This window comes from Cygnus olor, chromosome 4 (genome assembly GCF_009769625.2).
Source record: "Cygnus olor isolate bCygOlo1 chromosome 4, bCygOlo1.pri.v2, whole genome shotgun sequence".
In the NCBI taxonomy this organism is placed as follows: domain Eukaryota; kingdom Metazoa; phylum Chordata; class Aves; order Anseriformes; family Anatidae; genus Cygnus; species Cygnus olor.
Window position 1 is genome coordinate 16,493,732 of NC_049172.1, and position 24,510 is coordinate 16,518,241.

Consider the following 24,510-nt stretch of genomic DNA (forward strand, 5'->3'; position numbering starts at 1 on the left):
ACCACCCACCGCTGCCGGCTCACGCACTTGACGTCACGCCGCGGCGCGCGCCTCATACGTCACAGAAGCCCCCTCCCACCTCCCCGCTCCGCGTCCCCCCTCCCCGCGAACATTCGGAGGTTACCCGAGGTGACGCGCACGCGCGGCGCGGCGGCGGCCGCGGGGCGTTGTGGGTAATGTAGTCCCGGGGCCGGGCGGGCCGGCGGCGCCCACCGCTGTGTCTCCGCCGCCGCCGTTCTCCGCCGGGCGGGGCCGTGGCGGGGCGGGGCGGGGCGGCGGGGGTGCGGCAGCCCCGGGCTCTGCGCGGCGGGGGGCGGCGGGGCCGCCGGTTGAAGGGCAGCGGCGGCGATGGGCGCTACGGGGTGAGTAGGGGGGGAGACTGGGGGGGGGGGGCTGGGGGCACTGGGGGGCGAACTGGGGCGCTGGGGGGGCTGTACTGGGGGCAGCGGGGGCTGTACTGGGGGCAGCGGGGGGGGGAATTGGGGGCCTTGCGGGGCTCTGCTGGGAGCACTGTGGGGTAAAAGCAGTGCTAGGGGGCACTGGGGGGGCAGGAGAGGCTTTGCTGGGGGGAAGTGCAGAGCTGGGGGGCAGCAGTGGGGGCGCTGGGGGGGAAAGGTGGTGCTGGGGGGTCAGGAGAGGCTCTGCTGGGGGTACTGGGGGCAGCCCTGGGGGCACTGAGGGGGGAAATGTGGTGCTGGGGGGCACGGGAAGCTCCGCTGGGGGGAGATGCGGTGCTGGGGGGCACTGGGGGGTCAGGAGAGGCTCCACTGGAAGAACTGGGGGCAGCCCTGGGGGCACCGAGGGGGGAAATGTGGTGCTGGGGGGCAGGGGAAGCTTTACTGGGGATGCTAGGGGGGTAAATGCAGTGCTGGGGGGCACTGGGGGGTCGTGGGAGGCTCTGCTGGGGGCACTGGGGGGGAAAATGTGGTGCCGGGGGGCCGGGGAAGCTCTGCTGGGAGGGGGGAGATGTGGTACTGGGGGCAGGAGAGGCTCCGCTGGGAGGCAGTGGTGGGGGCGCTGAGGGGGGGGAGATGCGGTGCTGGGGGGCAGGGGGCCATGCTGGGGAGCACTGGGGGGGCAGGAGGTGCGGCACCCACGGGTGGGTAGGGAGAGGGTTCACGGTGTGCTGGGGGGGCCCCCGGGGGCACCCCCGGAGGGCACGGGCTGGGTGAGGGACGTGGGGTCCGTGGGGGGAGACTGCGCGTGGGCTGGGGGCACGGGGAGGTCTGCAGGGCAGGGAGGGGGGGGCACCGGGGTGGGGGCACCCCCATGGGTGCCCGTCAGCGCCAAGGTGGGGAGGTCACGGGAGGTGCCGGGAGGCCGAACCGGGGCGCTCGGTGCCGCTGGGGGGGGGAGACACGCAGCGTGGTGGGGACGGGGCTCCGGGGGGACGCTGGGCACGGGGCCGAGCGGGGAGCGGGATGGCGGTGCCGGGCGGGAGGCTTGGTAGGGGGAGCAGCGGCGAGCGGAGCCGCGGCGAGGAGCGTAGCAGGCCCCTGGTGCTGCTGTTGTCATCTGTGTGTCTGTTGTGTGTTATTTCCAGCTGATTGGTAAAGATGGAAAGAGGGAGAGGAGGAGGAGGCGCAGGAGGAAGGAACCTGGGGGGCTCCGGCTTGCACAGGAGCGTTTACTCCCAGTCCCAGCAGCAGTACCATTACCCGGCCCCCTCGCAGGGGGGCTGCATGGAGATCCAGGAGCTGGCCTCCAAGAGGGTGGACATCCAGAAGAAGCGGTTTTACCTGGACGTGAAGCAGAGCTCCCGAGGCCGCTTCCTGAAGATCGCGGAGGTGTGGATAGGGCGAGGCAGGCAGGACAACATCAGGAAAAGCAAGCTGACGCTCTCCCTGTCGGTCGCCGCCGAGCTGAAGGACTGCCTGGGGGACTTCATCGAGCACTACGCCCACCTGGGCCTGAAGGGCGGCCACAGGCACGAGCACAGCAATGGCAAGGAGCAGCATTCCAGGCGGCGCCAGCAGCACCCGCCGCCCTCGCCCCCGGGGTCTGTGGGCTCCGAAGAGCACCCTCACAGCGTCCTCAAAACGGAGTACATAGAGAGGGACAACAGGAAGTATTACCTCGACCTGAAGGAGAACCAGCGGGGGCGCTTCTTGCGGATTAGGCAAACCATGAGCAGGGGACCGGGCATGATCGGTTATTTCGGCCACGGCTTGGGACAGGAGCAGACTATTGTCCTTCCAGCGCAAGGGATGATTGAGTTCAGGGATGCTTTGGTCCAGCTGATTGAAGAGTACGGCGAGGGGGACATCGACGATCGCAGGGGCGGGGGCGACGACCCCCCCCGAGCTCCCCGAGGGCACCTCGTTCCGGGTGGACAACAAGCGGTTCTACTTTGATGTGGGATCCAACAGGTATGGCATCTTTCTGAAGGTAAGTGAGGTGAGGCCACCCTACCGTAACACCATCACAGTTCCGTACAAAGCATGGACAAGGTTTGGGGAAAATTTTATCAAGTATGAAGAGGAGATGAGGAGAATTTACAACAGCCATAAAGAAAAAAGGATGGATGTCAGAGGGGACAGTGGTGAAGAGCAAGAGGGTCTCGAATAGAGTGCATTGGACTGGCCGTCTGGCAAAATAAACTAAACAAAAAGCAGAAATTGGTGAGAGGGACTGATTTGTAGTCATTTGAAGTTGCCCCGTTGTTTTGTAAAGTCCTTTCCGGTAGCTCGTACTAACTCCAGTACATAATATTGCGGGAGTCTGGTTATCGTGCTAAATTACGCCCAAAACATCTCTGTATTTCTCATGAAAGTAACAACCTCCCGAGTCTGTATGAGTCAGCTTCTTCGAGTGTGGAAGACTATGGAAGTATGCGTATCAGCACAAAAAAAAAAACAGCATTCTGACCTTTAAATAGTCTAGATAAGGCTTGTATTGCACTTCAGCATGGTACAAAAAAAAAACAACCCTCATGCTGAAATGTATCAGTTTCTGCTTATGACAGGTTTTCTGGAACTGAATTCTGTCCGTACTCAGTCAAAAGGCTGAGAAACTTAGCTATAGGGCACCTCGTACAAAAACCAAGCCCGTATTAATTGCTCATACATGTATGAGGAGGGGTAGACGTTTGAAAATTGGGACCTGCTCGTTGCTGAGTTTGAAAGGATATGTGTGAAATCTCGATAACCGGTCAGACCTTTATGATGTGCTGGTGGAGAGCGGAAGATTTGTCAATAACCTCATAGTCCTGTGCTAACGGAATGACCCGAGTATCCCAGGACAGCGAAGCTGTGCTCGAGTGCTAAGCCTTCCGAATTAACGGCAATGAGTAATAACCCACTCTTCATCTACGTGCTCTGCCCACACGAGGCTGATGATTTTTTTTTTTAACGCGTTTCTCAAAATTTCAAGAGCTATTTTTGTATGCGGGGTGTTGTGGGTTCCAGCAGGCGGCTGCGGAGCGGGTTTTCTGAGGCTGGATGGCTGCTGTGATCGAGGTTCCAGGGTTCCCTCCCAAAAGTGAGATTAACGCGGTTGGTGTTACACGCACGAGGACGACAGCTGGGCGTTTCTCTCCTCCTGCTGAGAGAAAGGCCTTTGGGGGGTTTGGTGCACCGCTTGATTCCTATAAAAATGCATCTCTGTCATATTGATCTGTAGCGCGTTTTCAAAGCCGTGGTTAAGGCTGTGTCAGGTTTTCTGTCAGTTCGGTTTTGCAGATGTTATTACCGTATGATAATATCCGTGCCCTACCGTCACCCCCTTCCCACCCCGTGTCACAGCTGGGGCCATAACGGAGCAATTCGGCGTCTGGCTGCTCACCTTGCAGCACAAAGTCCTACTGGTGGCCCTGCAGCCTGAACCTTTGCAGTCCCTGCAAGAGTATTCCTCTGCCTGGAGGGAGAGTGCGTAGAGTTTAGCAGGCTTGAAGAAAGACTTTGAAAATTCTCGGTCATTTCTTCGAAATGCGTGTAACTTTGGGGTCTTTTTCAGCTGTTGGGTGACCGGTTCCTTCCCTCCTGAAGGCAGTGAGCATTTGGTTGAGCTCCAGGTCTTTTAAATAATGCATTGCCCACCTTTAAGATTTTTTTGAAGAATGCGTTGCTCTGTCTAGTCAGATATTTGTAATCATTTGAATTGGGTTTTTTTTGCAGAGTGGCCTAGTGTGCATGTGGACCAGCTGTTTTCCGACCCAACCATTCCTTTTTTTTTTTTTTAATCTGTTCAGAAAGGTATTTATCTGCAACCAGACCGTTTTCACTCTTAGTCTGGACCCACCTGCACACTGCACGGCCACGCTAAATCCAAAAGCTATTGCCTGTTACGACATTAACCATAGCAAGAAAAGCTGGGGAGGCGGGGGTGGGAACTAAGAGGATAATCTGGACTTTAGTTTGGGTACTAACGATAGTCGATCTGTTTTAACTTTAAAAAAAAAAAAAAAAAAGGAAAAAAAAAAGAAAAAAAAAAAAAGCTTGCACCAAAGTCACCAAAGAACCTTTAGGAAATGTTACAGTTGTGACAGGAAGTAAGAAAGTTAATTTCACTGTTTTAGGTGATTCCCCCTGTTTGTAAACTACATATTGCAGTTACAGCAAGCAAACATTTGGCTTAGTGTCACAGTGACCATCCGTTTCTGCACAGATTGCTCTTTCAGGTACTTTTTCAAGTCTGTAAGGGATTTTCTCATTCCACCACTGGAACTGCTAGTGGACCACGGTGAACCAGCTGGAGGCGATGTGGGGTGCCGGTTCATCTTTGCTTTTAGGGTTTTGCTCACAATGTTTTTAACAGGTCCATTAAAAAAAAAAACATTAAAATAACTTCATGTCCTAGTGTTGGTGTGAAACCAGAATTTAGCAAAAGAGTCACGGATACGCAAGCGAGCGCATCTCTGGCTGCTGCTGCCCGTCACAGTGCCTGGAGTAAGGAGGAACTTGCCGCAGATTGCAGCCACCTGGAGCTATGAATGTACAACCCTTTTACGCTCGCCTTCCCGTGCCCGTGTGGCCTTCCTCCCCTACGTGCTTGACATCTTCCAGTCCGCGCCCCCGTTTGCCTCCACGCGTCGTGAAAGCTCCTGTGTTGGAATCTTCCTCGGTTAGGTGTGTTGTAGATGGTCATGCATTCCTTCTGTTCCTTTACTGTTAGTGAGGAGAAGAGTCACAACGGGCGAAGCGATTGAAAAGGCCTATTTTCTTCACTGTTGAACAAACAAACAAAAAAAAAGGCAAGATGCAAAATGGCTTTCCTTATTGCTGCCCACTTGGCACTTTGACGAAAGGGTAACTAAGTGCAGCTGGCTGTACCTTAGTTAGGCTGGTTATCAGCGTGCGTTTAAACCATTCTTTTTTAAAATCTTTTTCCTGTGTTAATTAATTGGCCTTCTGATTGCATTAGTGATTGTGAATAGCACCCAGGAACTCGGTGTCTGCTGGCTGTGGGGCAGGGCTGGGTCCCATGGGATTCACTAATGCATGTACTCCCCGCGCGGGATGCACCTTAGTATCCGAAACTGGATCGGGATCTCCAAGTTCATAGCCGACTACCAATGGGTAAACCACTAACGACGGGTTTCCACGGAAATGTATAGCACTGATGCTTGCAGATAGTGTCATTGGAGGATAATACAGACTAACTCAAAATGTAGCAATGCAAGATTGTACCGGTTAGGTTTGGAAACGGGTTCCTCATTCTTTTTGGCAGTGCGCTTTCGACCTCCGAGAGCAGCAGTAATGTAGGCTGCTTGTGCGCCGAAGGGCCCATTGCAGTGCTGGGAATGCTGAATTCCTCATGCATTTGAAGTGTTCATGCTCTGTGCCCTAAAACTGCCATGTCCCTTAAACTTGAGAAAACACAAGCTTATTTGCACTAGAAAGAACGGCCAAAAACAATTCTAGGAGGACAGGGTGAAGAGCACCAGTCTGAACCTCTTTTCTCACAAGAGAATTTCCTATGAAAGCCCTCACCTCTGTTTCAAAATTGTGTGGTCCGGGCAGAAAGTCTGTCAGTTCAATAATGAAATCCTAATGCACTTTATATTGTGTAAATACTAGGGGCACGTCTCTGCCACCGGCCTGGCAAGGGGTGCTTCAGCAGCGTAGTCTAATTCTGGAAGAGGTCGTATCCCACATGCCTGTGTCTAGTACAGACCTGTTGTGCTCACTTGACCCAGCTCCGTTCCTGTGTAAGAGGGACAGGCACGGCGGTGTGGACCCTCCCGGCCCCTTCGAGGCGGGATGTTGAGGTGCAGTTTGCAGAGCTCCAGAGCGTCCTCAGCTGTTGGCGGCTCCACCACTTGCTGTGGCTCCCCAGCAGCTCTGAACCCGGCCCTGAACGTTGATGCCAAGGCTTAAAAAGGAGTTTTTCATGGAGATAGTTTTACAAAGCCAAGTTGTCGTGCTCGGCTTTCCCCTCCATCAGAGCAGACACTCATGCTGTCCCTCACGGGTTTGTTTCGGGTGGAAGGGGCTGCGGGGGCTTCCCCCGCACCACTGGCCTCAGCCCACGGCCTTTCTCGGTGAAGGACTAGCAGGCGAGTGTGCTGGCTGGAGGTTGGAAGGCTTTCTGTGGTCAGGTTCCCTGTGTGGCACTACGGAGGAGGTGACAAAAATCCAGGCAGCCGGCCCAGCCTCCCTGCATCACCTCTCGTGAACTTCACCCAAAGAGAGGCAGCGGTGGCAGCAATCTGCTCTTTGTCGTGTTCCTTATATGTATTCAATATATAAAAGTTCATATTCACGTGTAGGCATTAATATATTTATGTGAGTATATTCTAGCCTGTAGTAGCTCGTAGCGAAATAATTTATCTGAAGTACACAGACTAAAAAGATGGGGCTCAAGAGGCAGTGTCTCCTACTAGCGGTTTGGATAAACGCGTTATTTCACTGAGAGCTCTTTGCTGCTTATCTCGGCCCTTTTAAGATTTCTGCTCTTAAGCACTCATCTCATCTCTTAGGTTTCCAGCAAGGCTGCAAGGGGAAACGTAGGCTAAAGGAGGCAAAACTCTTCCTGCGAGGCCTTGTGCAGGCAGAGCAAGAGCTGCAGGTAACAGCCAACTGCTGCGCTGCGGGCCACGTCGTGCCATTTCAAAATCCACCGCAAACCATTATTATTATAGTGTTCATAAAATATGCCGTTGGAAGTATTCAAAAACTGTCCCTTATACAAAACAAAAAACATCAAGCAATTATCGAAATCGGCTTTGGCATCTGTTTTTTTCCTGATGTTGTAGTCTAATGGTGGTACCATTTGTCTCCCATGGCCTGGTGGCATGACCTGAGCTCATGGGGAAGGTGTCTGGTAGTCGCTAGGAAGCCTGCTGCTGGCTAGACTTGCAGCCCTTTTAGCCAAGTGTAGTAATTTTTCTAGCAGAAAAGGGGTTATTAGCGTGTATTTTTATTGTGCAGACTTTGCACCCTGTGAAAAATTAATTAATAAGGAGGTTTTAGTTTCATTGCATTCATACTTTTTGCTGTACATACGGTATATATATACAATTTATAAAGTAATTCTTAAAGAAAAGTATACTTTCCATTTAATTTTCTATGCTATTTCCTCCAAAATTAAAATGTCCTTTATTTTTAATTATTTAACAAGTTGTGTTGTCTAAAATCTGCCTTTCCCCTCTTGCCCGTCCATTTCTTTTAAACAAAGCTTGTATCTGAGATGCCTACTTTACCCAAGTAAGACTGGAAGTAAAGGCTACACTGAACATAGCACAAGCTCCTTGCTTTAGTCCTCTGTATGGATGCTTTCGGCAGAAATCTTGCGAATATCACAGTGCCAGAGCTACAGATGCATGTGGTAGCGAGTACATCCAGCACCTGGACCGCTGCGGGCCTGGTGTGCTCTCCTACCTGTGGGCTGGGACCTCGGGCTGTGTCCCCTTGGACAAGGACACTGGCAGAGGCCTGAAGTGTCCCCAGGCTGAAGCTGTGCTCCTTGTCACCTGTGCACGTGGTGTTTCCTCATGGTTTCTCTGCTGATAGGGCTGTAGGGCATCGTCTCCATTCAGCAGTGGCTTTGTCTCCTGTACATTATTCACGCTACCACTAGCAATGTCTTTTGTTGACCCCACTGTCCTGTCGTTTTCATCTGGAGCCATGAAATTTCCTTTGCATGGCTGCAAAACCAAGCAGATGGGAGTAGCTGGAGAAGCAAGGCCCACCTGACATGCTTTGCTCTCCTTTGTGGGAGTCCGACATGAGGCCCATGCGGGGCCTGGTTCTCATGAAGCTTTGCAGCTTTCCTCCACGCCTGAGACGCTTGTAGCTTCTTATCTCTTGGCCTGCCGGGGCTGTGCGCACACAAGCAGTGGGCATTCGTGGTAATTCGGCCTTGCCTAAAAACGGCTGAAATCCGTAGGATAACAGGAAAACAGCCCTGACAGGGTACGAGGTGCTCCTGGGCTCAGGCATTTGGGAAAAAAGCTGAAGCCACATCTTCTGCTGCTCTGTTTCTCCAAAATCCACAGAAGCTTTAATCAGCTGACACCAATTTTTACACGATAATCCTGGTGCTACCAGTTGTCATTGTAATGGAGTTGTTCTTCCTGATATTTTGTCACACCTGTGCTGGATTCCCCACTTGTATCTCCGCAAAGGCAACGCTATTTTAAAGCATCGTGTTAAAATAAGATACCGGGAGCTCCCCAGGGTGTCATCGGTGGGTACGGAGAGCTCGGAGGGTTCCCGACGATTGGAGCTCGGCTGTGGCAGCGTGCAGAGCACAGCGGTGCATTTCCACCGGTGTGCCCCTAATGAAACGTGGCAGGGGAACAAATGGCAGGAATTATCAGGTAGCTTTTCTTGCCGGCGCTTCGGGAGAAGCCAGGCCTCTGGCTTCTTCCGCAGAGAAATCTTATGTCTTTTTTCCTTCTTTCTTTAATAACATTAATGAAAGTCATAGGAGACATTGATTAAGAATTGGTTTTCTAGAAATGTCAAAGCATACGCCGAGGTTTCAGGCCTTGGACGGCGCGTTGGCATTTCTGCGATGAATGTGATTAGGTTGTTCCTGCCGCGTGTCGAGGTGCCCTGCGAAATGTAAACCCACAGCCTTGGGGGGCCTTTTCTTTCCCTTAACTTATAGAAATCCATACACTGGTGTTACATTCTGGTATTTCTGCGTGTGCTGAACGTGTTTTCTGTTTGTACCGTCTCCAGCAATACTGACCCCATGTCGAGGTGCCTGGCTGCCACCTCAGCGAAGCTCTCACTAATGACTTTGTGGTCATCTCTCTACTCGACAGGCTACCTTGAAATGCTTCACCCGGCATGTGGAAATCGCTAGCTCTTTAGAAAGTGGCTGCTGTAAATTCTTTACAGAGATGTACACTGTCCTTTAGGTGTTCAGCCCTGTGCTACACACTGGTATCGAACAGGAAGGAGCAACAGCTCCTGCATCTGAGCTTTTGGGCAGAGATGTGCTAGTTAGATAGATTGCTCAGACACTGTGGGGCAAGTCCCTCCCGCAGGCAGAAGGACTCTGTGTCTAGCTGTTTTATAATCTTGATAATTTGCCCTGCACAGATTTAATTTGAGGAAACGATCACCCTTCATGTCAGCTGCTGGAAGACAGCAAAAGCTAAGGCTCTCTGCCTAGCCCCACCAAGCACAGTGCTGATACAACATCTGTGAGTTTATATACATGACACACTGTTTAACATAGAGGCAAGGGAGAGAGGAGTGTTATATATATATATATATATATGCATAAATATATAAAATAGTATTTTTTTCCTGTTTCCAATAGGTCTTTCACTTTTGGTACGTTAAAATTTTAGCTGTCTTCTGTTCTGTTACGCGTATCAGATATGTTCAATGTGCAATACAAGCAGGGAGATAGATTTCGCAAGCAATATCAGCATAACATACTCTTAACGGTAGATCTTTACACTACAAATTGCGTGCAATAGAATCTCCATTTCAGAACAGCAGAGACGATGTGGGATAAAAGGCGCGGGTTAACCTCAGGCTCCTGCAAGTATTCCCATCTGGTCGTTGTTCTCAGCACATTTTGTTGGCAAGAAGCAGCAGGAGAGGGGGAGTGAGAGCAGAGACGAGCGCTTCCCACCAAGGTAGAGGAATGAATAGGCAGGAGGGGGTGGAGGGAAGCAAGGACAGGATTCGTGCTCCGGGGAGTCACAGAGCACGACGAGTGCTGCCTGCGGTAGGGGAAGAGGTGGCACTGCCAGCGCCGGTGCCTGTGTTCCTGCAGCAACTCGAGGAGAGGCAGGGAGCCCAAGCCCTGTCTCTGCTCTCAGGGACCAGGCTGGGTCTCCTGGGCCCTGTCTCGCTCCTCTTTGGGCACGTCTGTCTGGCGGTAACAGCCTGCTACTGGGTCACCTGCCAGCCCAAGACTATGCAGCACTGTGGACTTGAAGCGCTGAGTCTCACTGACGGACCCCATCAGGGCCAAGCGGATCCAGCTGAGGACATTGCTGCTTTTCCACTTTGCTTTCAAAGACTCAGGTAACTTCATTTTTACCATGCTGGAGGGGACCTGGGCTTGGCCAGGACTATGTGCAGAAGCGTAGGGGAACAGACAGGTGTTGGTTGCCTGCAAAGGTTGCTCATGCCATCTCAGTTTTCGCAGCATCGCGTGTGCTTTTCTCGCTGCAGGAGCCAGTGGGAGCTGTGTGAGGGAGCATGGTTTTGCCTTTAGGGCAGCTGCTCGTTCCCGCTGCATAAGGAAGGTACAGGGAAGGTTGGAGGGAACTAGAGGGAAAGAAAGGATGGCCCTGCTGAGAAAGCAGCTTTCCAGAAACGCGTTCTGCACCATCTTTGCGAGAAAGGGTTTGTGTCATTTTTAGCAAGGCTCTTTGCAGGTGATCGCCACCGGTGTAGACTTTCTGTTCCCGGACACTGCTGTAGGTGCTCGGAGGTCTGCTCTACAGGAGCAGGCAGTGTTTGTGGCTGTTGAGAGCTGTGCTTTGAAGAAGTGAAGTGCTGCAATAACTGCAGGTACTCCACAAAATCTGTCAGCATCGCAAGCTGGGCCTCCCAGTAGTTTATTCTGCCTGTGCCTGTGTTCCCCACTGATAAAATGAGGTGAACGATACCTCCCTACCTCATCAGGGTATGAGAAAGTTGAGTTCATTTGGCATTGCAGTTTTTGTGGTCAATAGTGATGATCTCCAAAAGCAAAGTAAGATGAAATTCTGGCTGCAACACACTGAGTAGATATGTCTGCAGTGTTTGGAAGGTACACGTAGGTAAGGCTTGGGTTACATGCAGAACAGTGAATCAAAAAGAAATCCATAATCTAGAGGAGAAGGGACAGTCGTAAGAGATTGCAGATTTAAACTCTATGCACATGTCCGAAGGTCAGAATTAAGGTTATTCAGAAAATCCTTAATTCTGGCACTTTCTGACTTTTGCTCAGTTTTCCAACTTTTTTTTTTCTCTGCTGTTTTGTATGAAACTACACTGGTATACTGTCTTCTTGCAAAAGGCACTTGGTTGTTAAATAGATTTGGGGTTTTTTTGGTCCTGAATGGCATCTCACAAGTCGTACGAGAACTCCACCTCACAGCATCTTCCCAGGAAGGAAGAAGGATGAAGAAATCTAAGGGTGAGGGGGGCAAGGGGAAGTTTTACATTACGTAAGGCTATAAGGGACCTCGAGAGAACATCAGCAGTGGTCCCCTGGGCAAAGGGTGGGACTAGCTAAACCCTTCCTCACACTGATTCTCAGCCTGGCTGGCACTCAGGCTGCAGAAAGGTACAAAGGCAGTGATTGACCTGACATTAAACTTTAATTTTGCTGTTGTGGGGCCACCTCTGATGGTATATTTCAGGGTCTACACAACAAAAAACACCTGTATTTCTTCCAAGTTAAACAATGTGGAAAAATCTGCTCTCTTAAGCCTCCAGTGCTGGATATTCACCATCCTCCCTAGACATGGTTTCCATGGTTCACCCTGCTTGCTGTTAGATCCTTTTCCTCCTGTCCAGCCTGTGTTTCCCGTGCTACCATCTTCCTCTGTCCCTTTTTGTCTCACAGGCCACATTCTCAAGAAGAGTTATGGAAGCAGTTCGTTCCCTTCCTTGCTTGCAGCTCTTTTACATAGTTAAAGACTTGTCCGGTCTCTTCTGCATCCTCTTCTAAGCACATTCAGAGCCTTCCACCAAGGGTAGTTTGTAGCCCTCGTCATGTTTTTGCAGCTTTCTCTAAACTCCTTCTGATCAGTCTGTCTGTCCTGAACCCGGAATTGGAGAATCCAAAATCGGGAGAAATACATGTGCTGCCATCTTACCAGCCTCGAGCAGAAGGAGCACAAACAATTTAAGATTTTATACGCCCAGCATGCTGGGTTTTTCAACAACATACTTGCTGACTTGAGCCCTGTTTGTAAGTCTGCATCCTCCCAGGTCATCTTCGTAGAGCTAAGACAAAGGCACTCATTTCTCACCCTTCATCTGAACAGAGGCTTTTTTCTGCTGTAACACAGAAGTTTGCATTTACCTTGACCAAGTTGCATCTCGTTTCTTTTCAGATAATTTCTTGACCTTGTCAAGATCAGTTTCAGTTCTAATCCCATTCCTCCTAGAGCTCACAGTCCTTCCCAGGGATGCACCGTTTGCAGGTTAAATGATTCTTACCCATCATCAAATCATCCATCCACATGTGGAAGAGAGCAGTACCTAGGGCAGGCAGAACTCATCGGGACCTCTCTTGATACATCCCACCAGATTGACTGTGTTACTAATCAAACAGGCTAATTGTAGAAATCATAACCTGCTCCTCCTCGAGGCTGTGATTTTTTCCAGCTGCTGACTTTTGTTTCTCCCTGCTTTTTCTGAGTCTGAGTAGGCTATACAGAGTCTAAACAGTAGTTCTTGCCCTTCTTTAATAGTTCTAGAAAATCTGGACTGTTAAGATACTACAGTACACATTTTCCACAAAGCCTTGCAATATCAATCTTCTTTTGTGCACGGTAGGGTGGCAGAACACCAGCTAACATTCATGCCTTTGCTTATTTCTGAATAGGACATAGAAAAAATAGCCCATCAACAGGCCTTCTCCTAAATATAAAAGTTATTTTCATTGACACCCTCCCCATCTTCACAATATTTATATTTGGATTGCTTCAGTGGTCACGAGCTCAAGATATGTTCCTGTCTGTAGGCTTTCTTTGTAGGCACCCACGGGCTTGGGTTAACCAGGAGTATGTGAGGGAGAGGAAAAAATGTGTTCCTGCAAATCAGCCTCAGAAGCTGCCCATGGTCTAACTGTCGGGAGAAATGATACTGAATAAACCGTGGTATTCAAGGTGTAAGAGTCTCCTCCAGCACTAACAAGATACCTGTTTAGGCACAGACATAAGAATGCACCTAGTGGCTGCTTGTGCCAATTTAGTTTGAAATACAGGCTTTGTGTTGCGTCCCAAACCTCCCAGGGATTGTTGCATAACAGTGTAAAACATTATTTTCATCATGCAATAATTTAAATAGTCACCAACGTACTTACTTGAATTTTGCCAATTTTAAGAAAATTTTGTTTTAAATTGGCATTCATCTGTGTTTCTTCTGCTTCTCCTGCCATTTTTTATTTGCGCTTGTGTTCTGTCATTCCCTCCTCACCTTACATCGATGGGATTTCTGGTTTTCTGTAATGTTAGCATTGCTGCTACTTGTTTGATAAAAATTGGGGTCTCAAAGCAAAACTGGCCAACAACACAAATTTCTGTTTTCCATGATCCTTTCAGCAGTAAAACACTCAACACACAAAGAACTCGTTCTGCTTTAAACAGATTTGAAGCATCAATTCATCATCGGGACCTGAAAAAGAAACCAACATTAGATCAGTATTTCTAATGGAAAAGGTGTGACCGTGGGGTTTTTGCCTTTCAAGGTGTTTGAAAATCTGGCTGCAAATCACCTTGCATTGTCAGGAGTGTCAAACAACTGCAACTGCTCTGAGTAGGCAATGGAAGTATCTTGTACTCCATGGGTGAAATACTTTTTTTTTTTTTTAATTTAGCAAGATATTCAATGTTGATGTTCACTCTCAGACAGTTCTGTCTCCTACCTGGGCTGTTCCTGCTTTCTCCACACCGGTTTTAGGCACCTCTTCTTATTTCTTGGGCAGTGGCTACGTGTCGGGCTGCTCAGAAAGCCTTTCGACGAGCTTGTCATAATGTGGTTGTGTCGCCACCTCTTTCCAAGCTGCACTTCGAGCAGTGCCCATCCAGCGATGCGAGATAACTGCTTGAAAAGCGCTGGGTTTTAATTTTTTCTCCCAACTCCCAGAAGCTTCATCTGTGTTGAAAGTTAATTGGATTTTCCTTAGTAACATTTTTATTGCAAGGTGATCTGACAGTTCGGTGTAGGTATAGCCATAAAGCAGTGCCTCCCGTTCCGTGCAGGCTCTCGCACCGGTCTAATCACTTGACACACGTATCTGAGCGCCTTCCAGAAGTGCGTTTAAGCATATGACCAACATCTGTCACACCGCAGTTGTTCTTTCTTTCATCCTCTTCCTATGGGAAAGGCTGGAATGTGCCAATGCAGCCGTGGTATTTTTAACATAAATTAATTATCCATGCTGTTCGGCGTTGATGTCCTAAAGGGTGAGCCGAAGCACGTCTCACACCAGCAGCAGCAGCCCCTGATGGCTTCGCAGCCAGGAGCAAAACCAGAGGACTCTCGGGCTCCCAGGTGGCCAAGTTTGACATTGGCACCGAAGGCTTGCGTTGCACCAGAGGAGAGCTTTCCTCACCAGTCTTCAGCCAGCTTTAAATGCTGGGGGAGGTCGAGGAATGTCGAGGATTTAGCTATGTTGCTCTGTGTTTGGGAACTGTCTGATGTAGAAAGGTCATCTCGCCTCCCGAGAGCTTCGAGTGCAAATGCAAAGCCCGAGGCAGCCCGTGGGTTCAGGCAGAGGAGGGGTGATGGAGGCTGGCAGGTTGAGCAGTGGCCTCAGCCCACGCCAGATGGTGGTGCTGAACATTTCGCAGGGCTTGTCTTCAGTTTTGTGGGTGAGGGACTTAAAGGAGAGCAGCCCTGTGGCTCTTGTGGGGGACTTCTCCCAAGTATGAGAAGCAACTGCTTGGCCAGCAGTGGGGAATCAGCTCTGACTGTCAAATGAGACACTGCAGGGTGGGAATTCGGCAGGAACTGAAAGTGAAGATAGCGATTTTCTTTTGGCATGCCAGAGGAGGCTTTTTCTGCTGGTGTTATGACAATAAGAACCCTTTGAAGATGAACACTGAGTAGTTTCCAAGAAGATGATGCTGTTTTCACATAAGAAGCCTTCTCTTTCTGGCCAGAGCCCCGGTTAATTTATTAGGAGTGTAACCTGGTTGCAGTTAGTGCTGCAATAGCCTTTCCCAGCCGCCGGGCACAGAACCCCCAGCCTGGGGTTTGGAATACACAGCTCAAGTTGTCACAGTCATTTCTCCTGGTGCTCCTCAAGAAAGTTTCCATTGATAAATGTGGTCTAAAATGTAATCGGGCTTCATTCTTTCCAGAAATTTCACAGGCTGTTTCCAATATGTTTGCCCATAAAGTCGGAGTAGCTCCTAACTTTTGCTGCCCTTCCTTTACAAGACCTTAATACCACAAACCAGCTCTAGCAGGCGGGGCAGGTGGCATCCTATCATTTTCTTGACATTTCATTCTACACTCACACCAAATACATTTCCAGTCACCTCTGGTCTCCTGGCCCTTTACTCCACTTTACTGGTGGCTTCTCAATCTCTGCCAGGAGTAGCAACATCATTTTGTCCCACACATCTCATGAAGTTTGAAGGAATTTTCAAGTACCGCGCTTGTGTTGATGAATGTGACAAGCAGGAAAGTTTTTAAAATTGCTTGTTGTGATCTGTAGTCAGCCCTGCCACTGTCATGTAAGTACATTGTATGTACGTGGCTGTATACGTGAGGCATACATAAGAAGTCAAGAGAGCAGACAGCAAACCCTGTTAGACAATAATTATGTAGTTATGTTGTTGTGATGTTGTGCTGCAGTGCGTAACGTGGAAATAATCTGTGATGAGGGCTTGAAATAATTCCTAGACTTCCCCTTGTCCTGGCATCTGCCAGTCTGGAAAGACGTCCTGATGTCCGAGGGCAACATGCTGCTGGGAATCCCAGTCCCTGAGCTTTCCCCTGTGAAGGGCATGGGTTTCTTAGCCCATCTCTTGGGCCATGCTCCATCTTCCAGCCATGGAGGTAACTGAGAGTCACTCCTTGTGTCACTGATTCCTACGGTGGGACAAGAAAAGGATGCACCTTTCAGGCAGGTGGAGTCAGACTGGAATTGCTCCTCTAAAGATTTGCAATCTCTTTCCCACATCGTTGCGGGATGCAGTTTGTCCACCTAACAGCAGGAGCACAGAGAAGCCTTTCAGATCCAGAAAGACAGTGCCTCATCCACTCCTATCTTACTTTTTTTGTTTGGGCAAATCTAAAGGTTCGGCCCGGCCCCATGCGTTGTTAGCCAGAAGAGCTGCCTGGGGGCCAGAGGGAATAGGGAATAGATTTTGAAGCCTTGTGTAAAATTCTTGGTAGTAAAATTATGGACTGTTGCTGTAAAAATAGACAGAAGCAAGCATTTACAGTTGCTCTGGTTTAAATGAAACTCGCTGCGTAGTCAACAGATGTATTTCTGGCTGAGAGGCATTCACGATAGTTACTTTTTTTTCTTCCAGATTTTTGAACACTCCCAGGATTTTTGTAGCACTGATCAGAACAGATATTTGCAGCAGAACTGAGCTACCTCTGCGGACAGTCTGTTTGGTGAGGTGCTGATAAACTCAGAAGAGTTTGAAAGCTGTAGCATTGCGCTGCTGCCATCTTTCAAAGGGTTTTTCCCAGCTAGAGGTTGTGGCGGGGATGAGCTGTCATGGTCCAGACAACAATTTGGCTTGGGTTCTCATGAAGTTACGGGTTTTCAGGTAGAGCCATCCGGAAAGCTCTGTGAAGAGCTTTTTGAAGGGACAGATCTCACATAGCTATGCTGTGTCCTCTGCCACGATTTTACGTGGGTGCAGGTAGTGGAATCATAAAATATCCCGAGTTGGAAGGGACCCATAAGGATCATCGAGTCCAGCTCCTGGCACCGCACAGGTCTACACAAAAATTCAGACCATGTGATTAAGTGCACAGTCCAAACACTTCTTGAACTCCGACAGGTTTGGTGTCATGACTACGTCCCTGGGGAGCCCGTTCCAGTGCGCGACAGCCCTCTCAGTGAAGAACCTCTTCCTGATGTCCAGCCTGAACCTCCCCTGTCACAGCTTGACACCATTCCCTCGGGTCCTGTCACTGGTCACTAAAGAAAACAGATTGGTGCCTGCTCCTCCCCTCCCCCTCGTGAGGAAGCTGTAGGCCGCCATGAGGTCTCCCCTCAGCCTCCTCTTTTCTAGGCTCAACAGGCCTAGTCACCTCAGCGTCCTCATACAACTTTCCCTCTAGGCCCTTCACCGTCTTCGTAGCCCTCCTCTGGACACTCTCCAACAGTTTCACGTCCTTTTTGTACTGTGGTGCCCAGAACTGCACACGGTACTTGAGGTGAGTAGGAATATCCTGTCTTTGGTGAATTCCCACTACTGAGCACCTTGAAAGCCACCAGCATTCGTTAATGGCTCTGCATAATTGCCACCAAACCGCATGCCTCGGGATGTCACCTAACGCTTGTGGTCGCCGTGCTGATGGCACCAACGCAGCGGTCCCTGCAGTTCCCAGCACGCTGGCGTGGTTGAGCTCGAGGTGCTGAGTGGCCCCGTTTGTAGGTTATCCCTTAGACTTCCCACACAGGTGCGTGGGAAATACATGGTGTGTACGGTGTGGCCGGAGGCTGCACATCACAGCACTCCTCAGCAGGGGTTTGGGGCTGACGGCCGTGGTCCTGTGAGCTCCAAAAGGAGCAAATTTACAGTGCTAAGTGCCAGGGGAAGAGCTAAGCGCAAGGCCTAGCACTAAAACTGTGTTCAGCTGCACCACTTAGGTGTTTTTAGCTTCTTTTCTACGCTCTGGCAAGTGAATGTTGTCAGTTGGTGTGAATTTAGCACATCCATCTCCCATTCCCCCCCTAATCATCAAAAGTGATTTTATTTTCAAGTCCTATAAAGCCACAGCGTGTCTCCTGTTGTGTGATCGCTTTGCTAGCTCTCTGAGACATGAAAGGCTGCCGAGAGAAAGCCTTTTGCTGGGCCCTTCCCGGGCGCTGCGTGCCCCTCGCTGCGGGTGGCAGTGACCTGCTGCACCTGGGGGAAGTCCCATTTCCTGCCAGCCCAGAGATTATAGGCCAGGTTTTTATGTTAACCTCCAAATATCGAAGGGACCTTTTAAAAATTCGAGCGGTTTTAATAATGCCCCCAACCTGGCAGAATTAGGAAAGTGGCTTTTTGGCTCAGCCCCTTGCTTAGGACACTGAGAACAGGCACTGCGTGTGACAAGGTGAACTAAACCTCGCTCATCTCCGAGCACAACCTTTACACTGACATTTTCTTTTCTTTTTGGCCATGCTGCATCAAAGCAATTGCTACTCAGCCGTACAGCAACCCTTGCACATTCCCTCTGTGACCATTCCCATCTCGAGGAGGGTTGCACGGAGCAGTTACCTACAGCAGATCTGATCACGCACTTACTGTAGACTACCTGCTTCCTCCTGACTTCCAGCCTGCAGAAGCTTGCTTGTAGTCAGCATATGACAGCTTCCCCAGGGACGTGCCTTTCTGTGTCTACTACAAGTATTTCTGTGAGCTTCAACTATTGCTTCTTGCCACAACTTGATGTTGTGCCTCGATCCTTTGTTATACATAACTGTAATTTTGTTTCCCTGAACGCAGAGGTAGCTGCAGTCTGGAAGTACATGTTTTGAGCTAAACGTTGCCAGGATTTTGTCCTCCCCTGGACATTCAAATCGGTTGCAGAATCATTGGAGTTGTTTCTTTCTCTGTGCCTAACAGCAAGTCACTTCCACGTCAGCTTGGGAATCAGCCCAAGGGTTTGGTGTGGGTTAATAAATTCAGGTAGGTGGGATGAGCACACAGAAAAGCGGGTGTGAAGACGTTGAGATAAGAGCTGAGCATCTGCCAACCTTCTGTCCACTCTCTCCTAGTCCTGCGCTGGCTCTGGCTGCTGCAGCGGGTGGCAAGGCAGGGAGCCACCAGGATGAGGGACCTTCAGAGCCTGCATGTGGGACCTGGGGCAAGATGGCAGCAAGGGGAAGGCGTTCTGGCCGGGCTCAAGAGCGTAAAAGGTGAGAATGAACCAAAGGAGAAGCTGCACTGTACGTTCACAGGAGACTGCCCCTTCACCACAGCATTTCGTGAGCTCCTCCGCCAACACCCCTGCTCCTGGTGACCAGGACAAAAGGCAGGAGGCAAGCGCTCCTGAAACTCAAGATTGTGTCAAGCTGGTGAGCAAAGAACAGCCACGAAGCCCCAGGAGGCCCTCAGTCGCCGCCAACTGGCTGCAGACACCTGAGCCAGGCAAGGGACCACCTCCCACCTGTACTGGATATCATGATATAACTGCAAAGGCAAGACAAAAACAGCTCTGTTCTGGGTACCACAGGAGCCCAACTATTTTAGCCTTCCCTTGTTGTCTCGTGGGACTCTTACTCTTGCCTGGCACCCAAGGAAGGCGGCCACTCTGGAGAGCATACGGACATTTCTGTCCTTGGGATCGGAGTGTGCCAGCATGCAGCCAGTGCGTGGGCTTCCTGCATCCCTTGTGCTCAGTAACAACATTTTCTGCATACACCAGCACAGGCATCCCTCGGCACCATGGAGGGTGACCCTTTGAGTTAACAAGCGATAGGTTTCTTCTGGCTGTCTTACTAAAAAAAGAAAAAAAAAAAGAAATGAGAAGGTGCTGCAGGGAATGCAACTCCAAATCTGGTAAAGAAACAGTCGTTTTTGCAGGCTAAGCTATAAAGGAGATGTCATCGTGTCCAAAGTGTTAGCCCCACAAAGAGGAACAGAAAAGCTAGAGGAGCAGACTCTTGAAATACCAGTAAGAGGTAAGAGAGACAGCTCTTCCGGTCCTTCAGTGCCGCAGGATGAGGAAGAGAAACCACGACCTGGGACATCCTCTCACCCTCCTCACCCTCATAGGCTCTCGACGGTGTGAAGTTTTTCCTCCTCTGTGCTGCTACATTACACTCCATGTCCACAAGTTTCTGTGACACAGAAAGCACAAACTTGTCTGTGTGTCATGGTTTTTTTAGACTCTAATGAATTTTAGTTTTTTACCGCAATGGACTTATTTTTTTAACTGCTCACTAGTGGTTCGTTTCCCTCTTAAAATGAAGGGAAAAATGAAGAAAAACTTAGCAAAAATGCCCACGCTTGCTTTCGGAGCCTGAGAGGTACACCAGGTTAACACCTGAGGGCGGGTTTGCCACTGCAGCATTTGGGCATTGAGGTAAGTACAGCAGATGCATTGACAGCCTGGCTCTTTGTCCAGGCTGAGACCCTGCAGCAGTGCTTGAGCTGTTGCCATATGCCCCAGGGCTGCGCTCTGCAGTTGTTCAACCCCTGTGCCAACCTCTTCCCCTCCACAATAGCAAGGCTGAAGGTGCTGTGCACAAGAGGACAAGCAGGAGGCTACAGCATGGGTATTTTTCACTTGCTTCAGCCTAGGCACCAGCCTTCTCCTGGATTTTAGTCTTCCGGGAACCTGTTCTGCTGTCCTGCTTGCCAGTACTTCGACCTTCCACCAAAGGTATCCCAGCTTTCCAGCCAAACAGCTGATTTTTTATTTTATTTTTTAAGAAGAAAAATCAGTAGTTGGGTGCTAGCAAATCCTAGAGTTCTCTTTTAGCAGTGGAGGAGTTTTCTCCCTCTCCCTTGAATTTTGTATGAATGCAGATACTAATGTGAAAAAAGAGTTGTAATATCAGGAAAGGAGAGATCAGAACAAAGCGTTCCTCTGGATAGAGTTTGATGCAATTTTAAGCTGCTTGTAGAAGATTGGCTGGGAAGGTAAACTGATTTGGGCTGAAAAAGCTGGTGCCATTAAACTATATTAAGGATGCTTTAGTAGATGGTCCAAAATAGCTTTTTTGCCACCTCTGACATCCAGGAAAGATAAACAGATTTTTGGTCTTAGATTGAAGGTGTGATTTTTGCTGGAAGAAACTTACGTTCTTTAGAAACCATCTCAGGATGACATTTAATGCCAAAAATATTGCATGGTAACCTAAGGAAAACAAAACACGCATTTGAATCAACACCGGGCGAGCGTTTGCAGAGCTGCACCGCGGAGCCAGGCAGGCACGCTGCGTTGGAGTTAGGTGTGAGTTGTAAGCTGCCTTCCTGGCCACCCCGGGGCTCGGTCCATACCTGCAGAGACCCCCGGACCTCCTCGCACTCTCCTGCATCCCGCCAGTGCTGCGATGTCGGTACTAGGTGGGAACCTGAGTTTTGAGGGTCCTTGGCTCTTGATGCAGTCCTTGGTCACCAGCTGTTGTCAGAGGTGCTGTGGCATTTTGTACAGAAAAAAAAAAAAAAGAAAATGTATATTGGTTCCTGCTTGAATTTCACGTAAAAGGATTTTCTGCCAACTAACCCCACGCTGTTTCAGCTGTACTTTATCCTCCTTTCTTTCCCCTGGCAGTTACGCACTGCCCAACAAGCAAAGCGATTTCCATACAACCTCTACCTTACTTGTAAGCGTGCATTACAGACCTGAACTAGTGGTAATAAAATGCTTTGCTTTCATGGTGCGGTCCCAGTGGTGCAATGTTCCTGCTGGCAGGCACGTGGTTACACCAGCGCAGCGTGCCAGCTGTCTCCTGCTGCCCCCAGCTTCTCAGGAACGTGTTTCGTAGTGCTGGACCCAGGTACCAGCCACAGCAGCTGTGGTCACGAGGTCCCCGTGAATAAATTCATCCCGTACGTATCGTTCCTCTGGGTGCACGTCCAGCCTTGGATGTTTGGTCGGGATAGCATCCTGGTGGTCGAGGAGCAGCCGCTGCCAGGGGAGGACTGGCTTTCTTGGCTGTGACCTGAATTTGTCCCTGTCCCTGTCCGTGTGCAATCGTCTCACCATGAAATTTTGGCTACAGGTCCTTTGTTTCCCACTGCTCTGCATGCCTGCTGCTTGGTTTTCTTCACCCCTTTCTGAACAACTGGAAGTTCGTGGCTCCATACATACGTTGTTTTTTTTTTTCTTTCACTGTACACAAGAAAAGGGCATGTTTTTTGTCATCCCACATGGTGGATATTTTCATGCGGGGAAAAAAAAAAGATGCTTCTCGTCCACATTTAAGTAAAATTTCTGCAAAAAGCAGAAAGTGTAAAAGCCAGCTGCAGTTTGGGAATATCATTTCGTTTTACACATCACCGATGCTTTTATTGAAAGCATTTTTTCACTTACACAGAATTTAAAGGCCATATGATTTTCCTGCTGAAAAGCATGCATTTCAAAGCACGAGTTTGGAAGTGTTTTTATGGCACAGTGGGTTGCATTAGACCCACAGCTGGTATGAGTTGAACTGGACACAGCTTCCTGTAGCTGAGGCTTGTAACATTTAGTTTCCAAGCGCCGGTGTGGAGGCAGAGAGCGTTTGGGCTGGAATCAGGCTACTTCCATGCAGGTTGGTGTGGGCTCATTTCAGCACATCTCGTTCCTCAGGCACCATCCCAGAGCCTCCGGGAATTTTCCAGGCACAGGATCCACGGAGCTGTAGTAGTACATATCTGCATCTGTGTCTTTTTTTGGATGGTGATAACGCAGCCTTTTTATGGAGATTGCCATTTTGTAAATAAGCTCCTTCGCGAGCACCACCGCTAGGACTACAAAAGATGGATGATTATTTCTTCCCGGAATTGGTTTTCCGCTGCGGGATCTGTTTTTTGTTGTGATAATTTGCATATAATTAAAAATGGCCCCATGTCTTCGATCTGCATTATGCCTGTGGTACTGAGCAATCCTGGATCGTATTTTACTCTGCAGTGTGCTGTGTCTGGGAATCACTTTATTCACCGCTGAAAATCAGCATTTAATTGTGGCATACGGATATCTGCAGGCTTTGATGCAGCGAAAGCCTCTGCCTCCAAAAATAAAACGTTGCCTCTCATAAACTTTCAAATGAGTTGTTTTTGGAGGCTGGAAAAGTTGCCAAGAAAATTTGCATGAAAATCTAGCGTGCCGGCTAAAGCGTGATTCTGCTAAAGCCTTTAACATCCAGGTCTGGGCGGCGCTCAGGTAAGGCCGTGGGCTGCCGTGATCTCCTGCGGCGTTTCGGTGCCACACCAGCTCGGTGCCGAAAGCCCCGGCAGTCTGTTTGCTTTCCTGCCTGCTTGCAGAGATCCCAGAAGGACGGCGGTGCTGCTCTGCCAGGTTAGCGGTGAGCTGGGCCCGGCGTGGCGCAGCAGGCAGCCTGCTTGCTGCTTTTCTCGGGGAAAACATGGAATAGCTTTGCTTGTCAAAAATCAGATGCAGCTGCCATCCCGGTGGAGGTGAAATCGCCAGGAGTCACAGTCATAGGTAAGGATCTCTCTCCCAGGCAGTAAAAATATAACACGGTATGAAAACTTCCTTGGGAGAGCAGTGTGGGAAACTACCCTCCAATTTGACACAGTTTCCTTGCTTTAGATTTATTATCCAGTGATCATCATCTGCCAAAAATCCTTACAGTCAGAAGAGAGAAAAAATTCAGGGGGCAAAGGAGCAATTTCAGTGCTGTACTTTTCATGCGGGCAAATTTTCAGTACGTATGATGTTTAGTTTTGGTCCCAGCATTGAGATCAACATTACTGAAAGCAAATTATCCATCTACCTACGTATAGAAAACAGTAACACAGGTTTGCAGCTGTACCTGAAACATCTCACCATGGATGCAAGCTGTGTTTCCCCCCCGTTTTCACGACCCAGGAGTGTTTTGCAAAACACAGAAAGTACTGCCAAACACAGGCAGTAGCTTCTGGCTGCAAAGTGGATACTTCTGCTTCAAAAAGAGCTTTCTCCATAAAAAGCTTTGCACTTGGCTGACACGCAGCAGATGTTGGGCACCCAGATGTTGCCTGCTGCACTTGCAAGAGCCACCAGCGATGCAAACAGAGCCTGGGAAGCCAGTTGTGATGTTTGATGAATGACCTTCTTTCTGGGTGCCCGCTGAAACCTATGGAGAACCGAAGGTCTGCTCTCCCCCGTTTTTGGCACTTCCCTTTGTGCCAAACTGGCGCGTTTCACACGTGATGAGCTCCGCGGGCAGTGGGAGGAAGGGCACTGTGTGAGCATTTCCCAGCTTGCTGGGAGCTGCCTCCAGTCCGTGGCACAAACTGGGACCAAAGCAGACCTCGTGCCCTTGTGGGCTGAGCCAGGGGCTTGCCTCCAGTGGGTAGGGCTGTTGCTTTCTTATTAACAGTATACAAGTAAGGATTTTTTCCCTGTTGCAAAGATATTAAGTGTATCAGGACTACTCCTCCATATTGAGGTGAGCAGCTCGGGTCCTGTGAGCAGGAGGTTGGACTGGAGACCCCCAGGTGTCCCTCCTTGCCCGAGTCCTCCTGCGAGTCTTCCTTATCCACCCCGAGGATGAGCCAGACAACGGTGACGTTCAGCCGACTAGCCAGACACGGTG

The 24,510-nt window shown here is 49.8% G+C and overlaps 1 protein-coding gene across 1 annotated transcript; it reads left to right on the forward strand.

Moving 5' to 3' along the window:
- The first annotated feature begins 1,261 nt into the window (after window positions 1–1,261).
- PURG (purine rich element binding protein G) lies at window positions 1,262–23,710 on the forward strand. Its single transcript, XM_040555432.1, is given in 2 exon segments — window positions 1,262–2,294; window positions 2,296–23,710. Coding segments are annotated over 2 exon segments (1,011 nt in total). The 5' UTR covers window positions 1,262–1,556; the 3' UTR covers window positions 2,569–23,710.
- The last annotated feature ends 800 nt before the right edge of the window (window positions 23,711–24,510 follow it).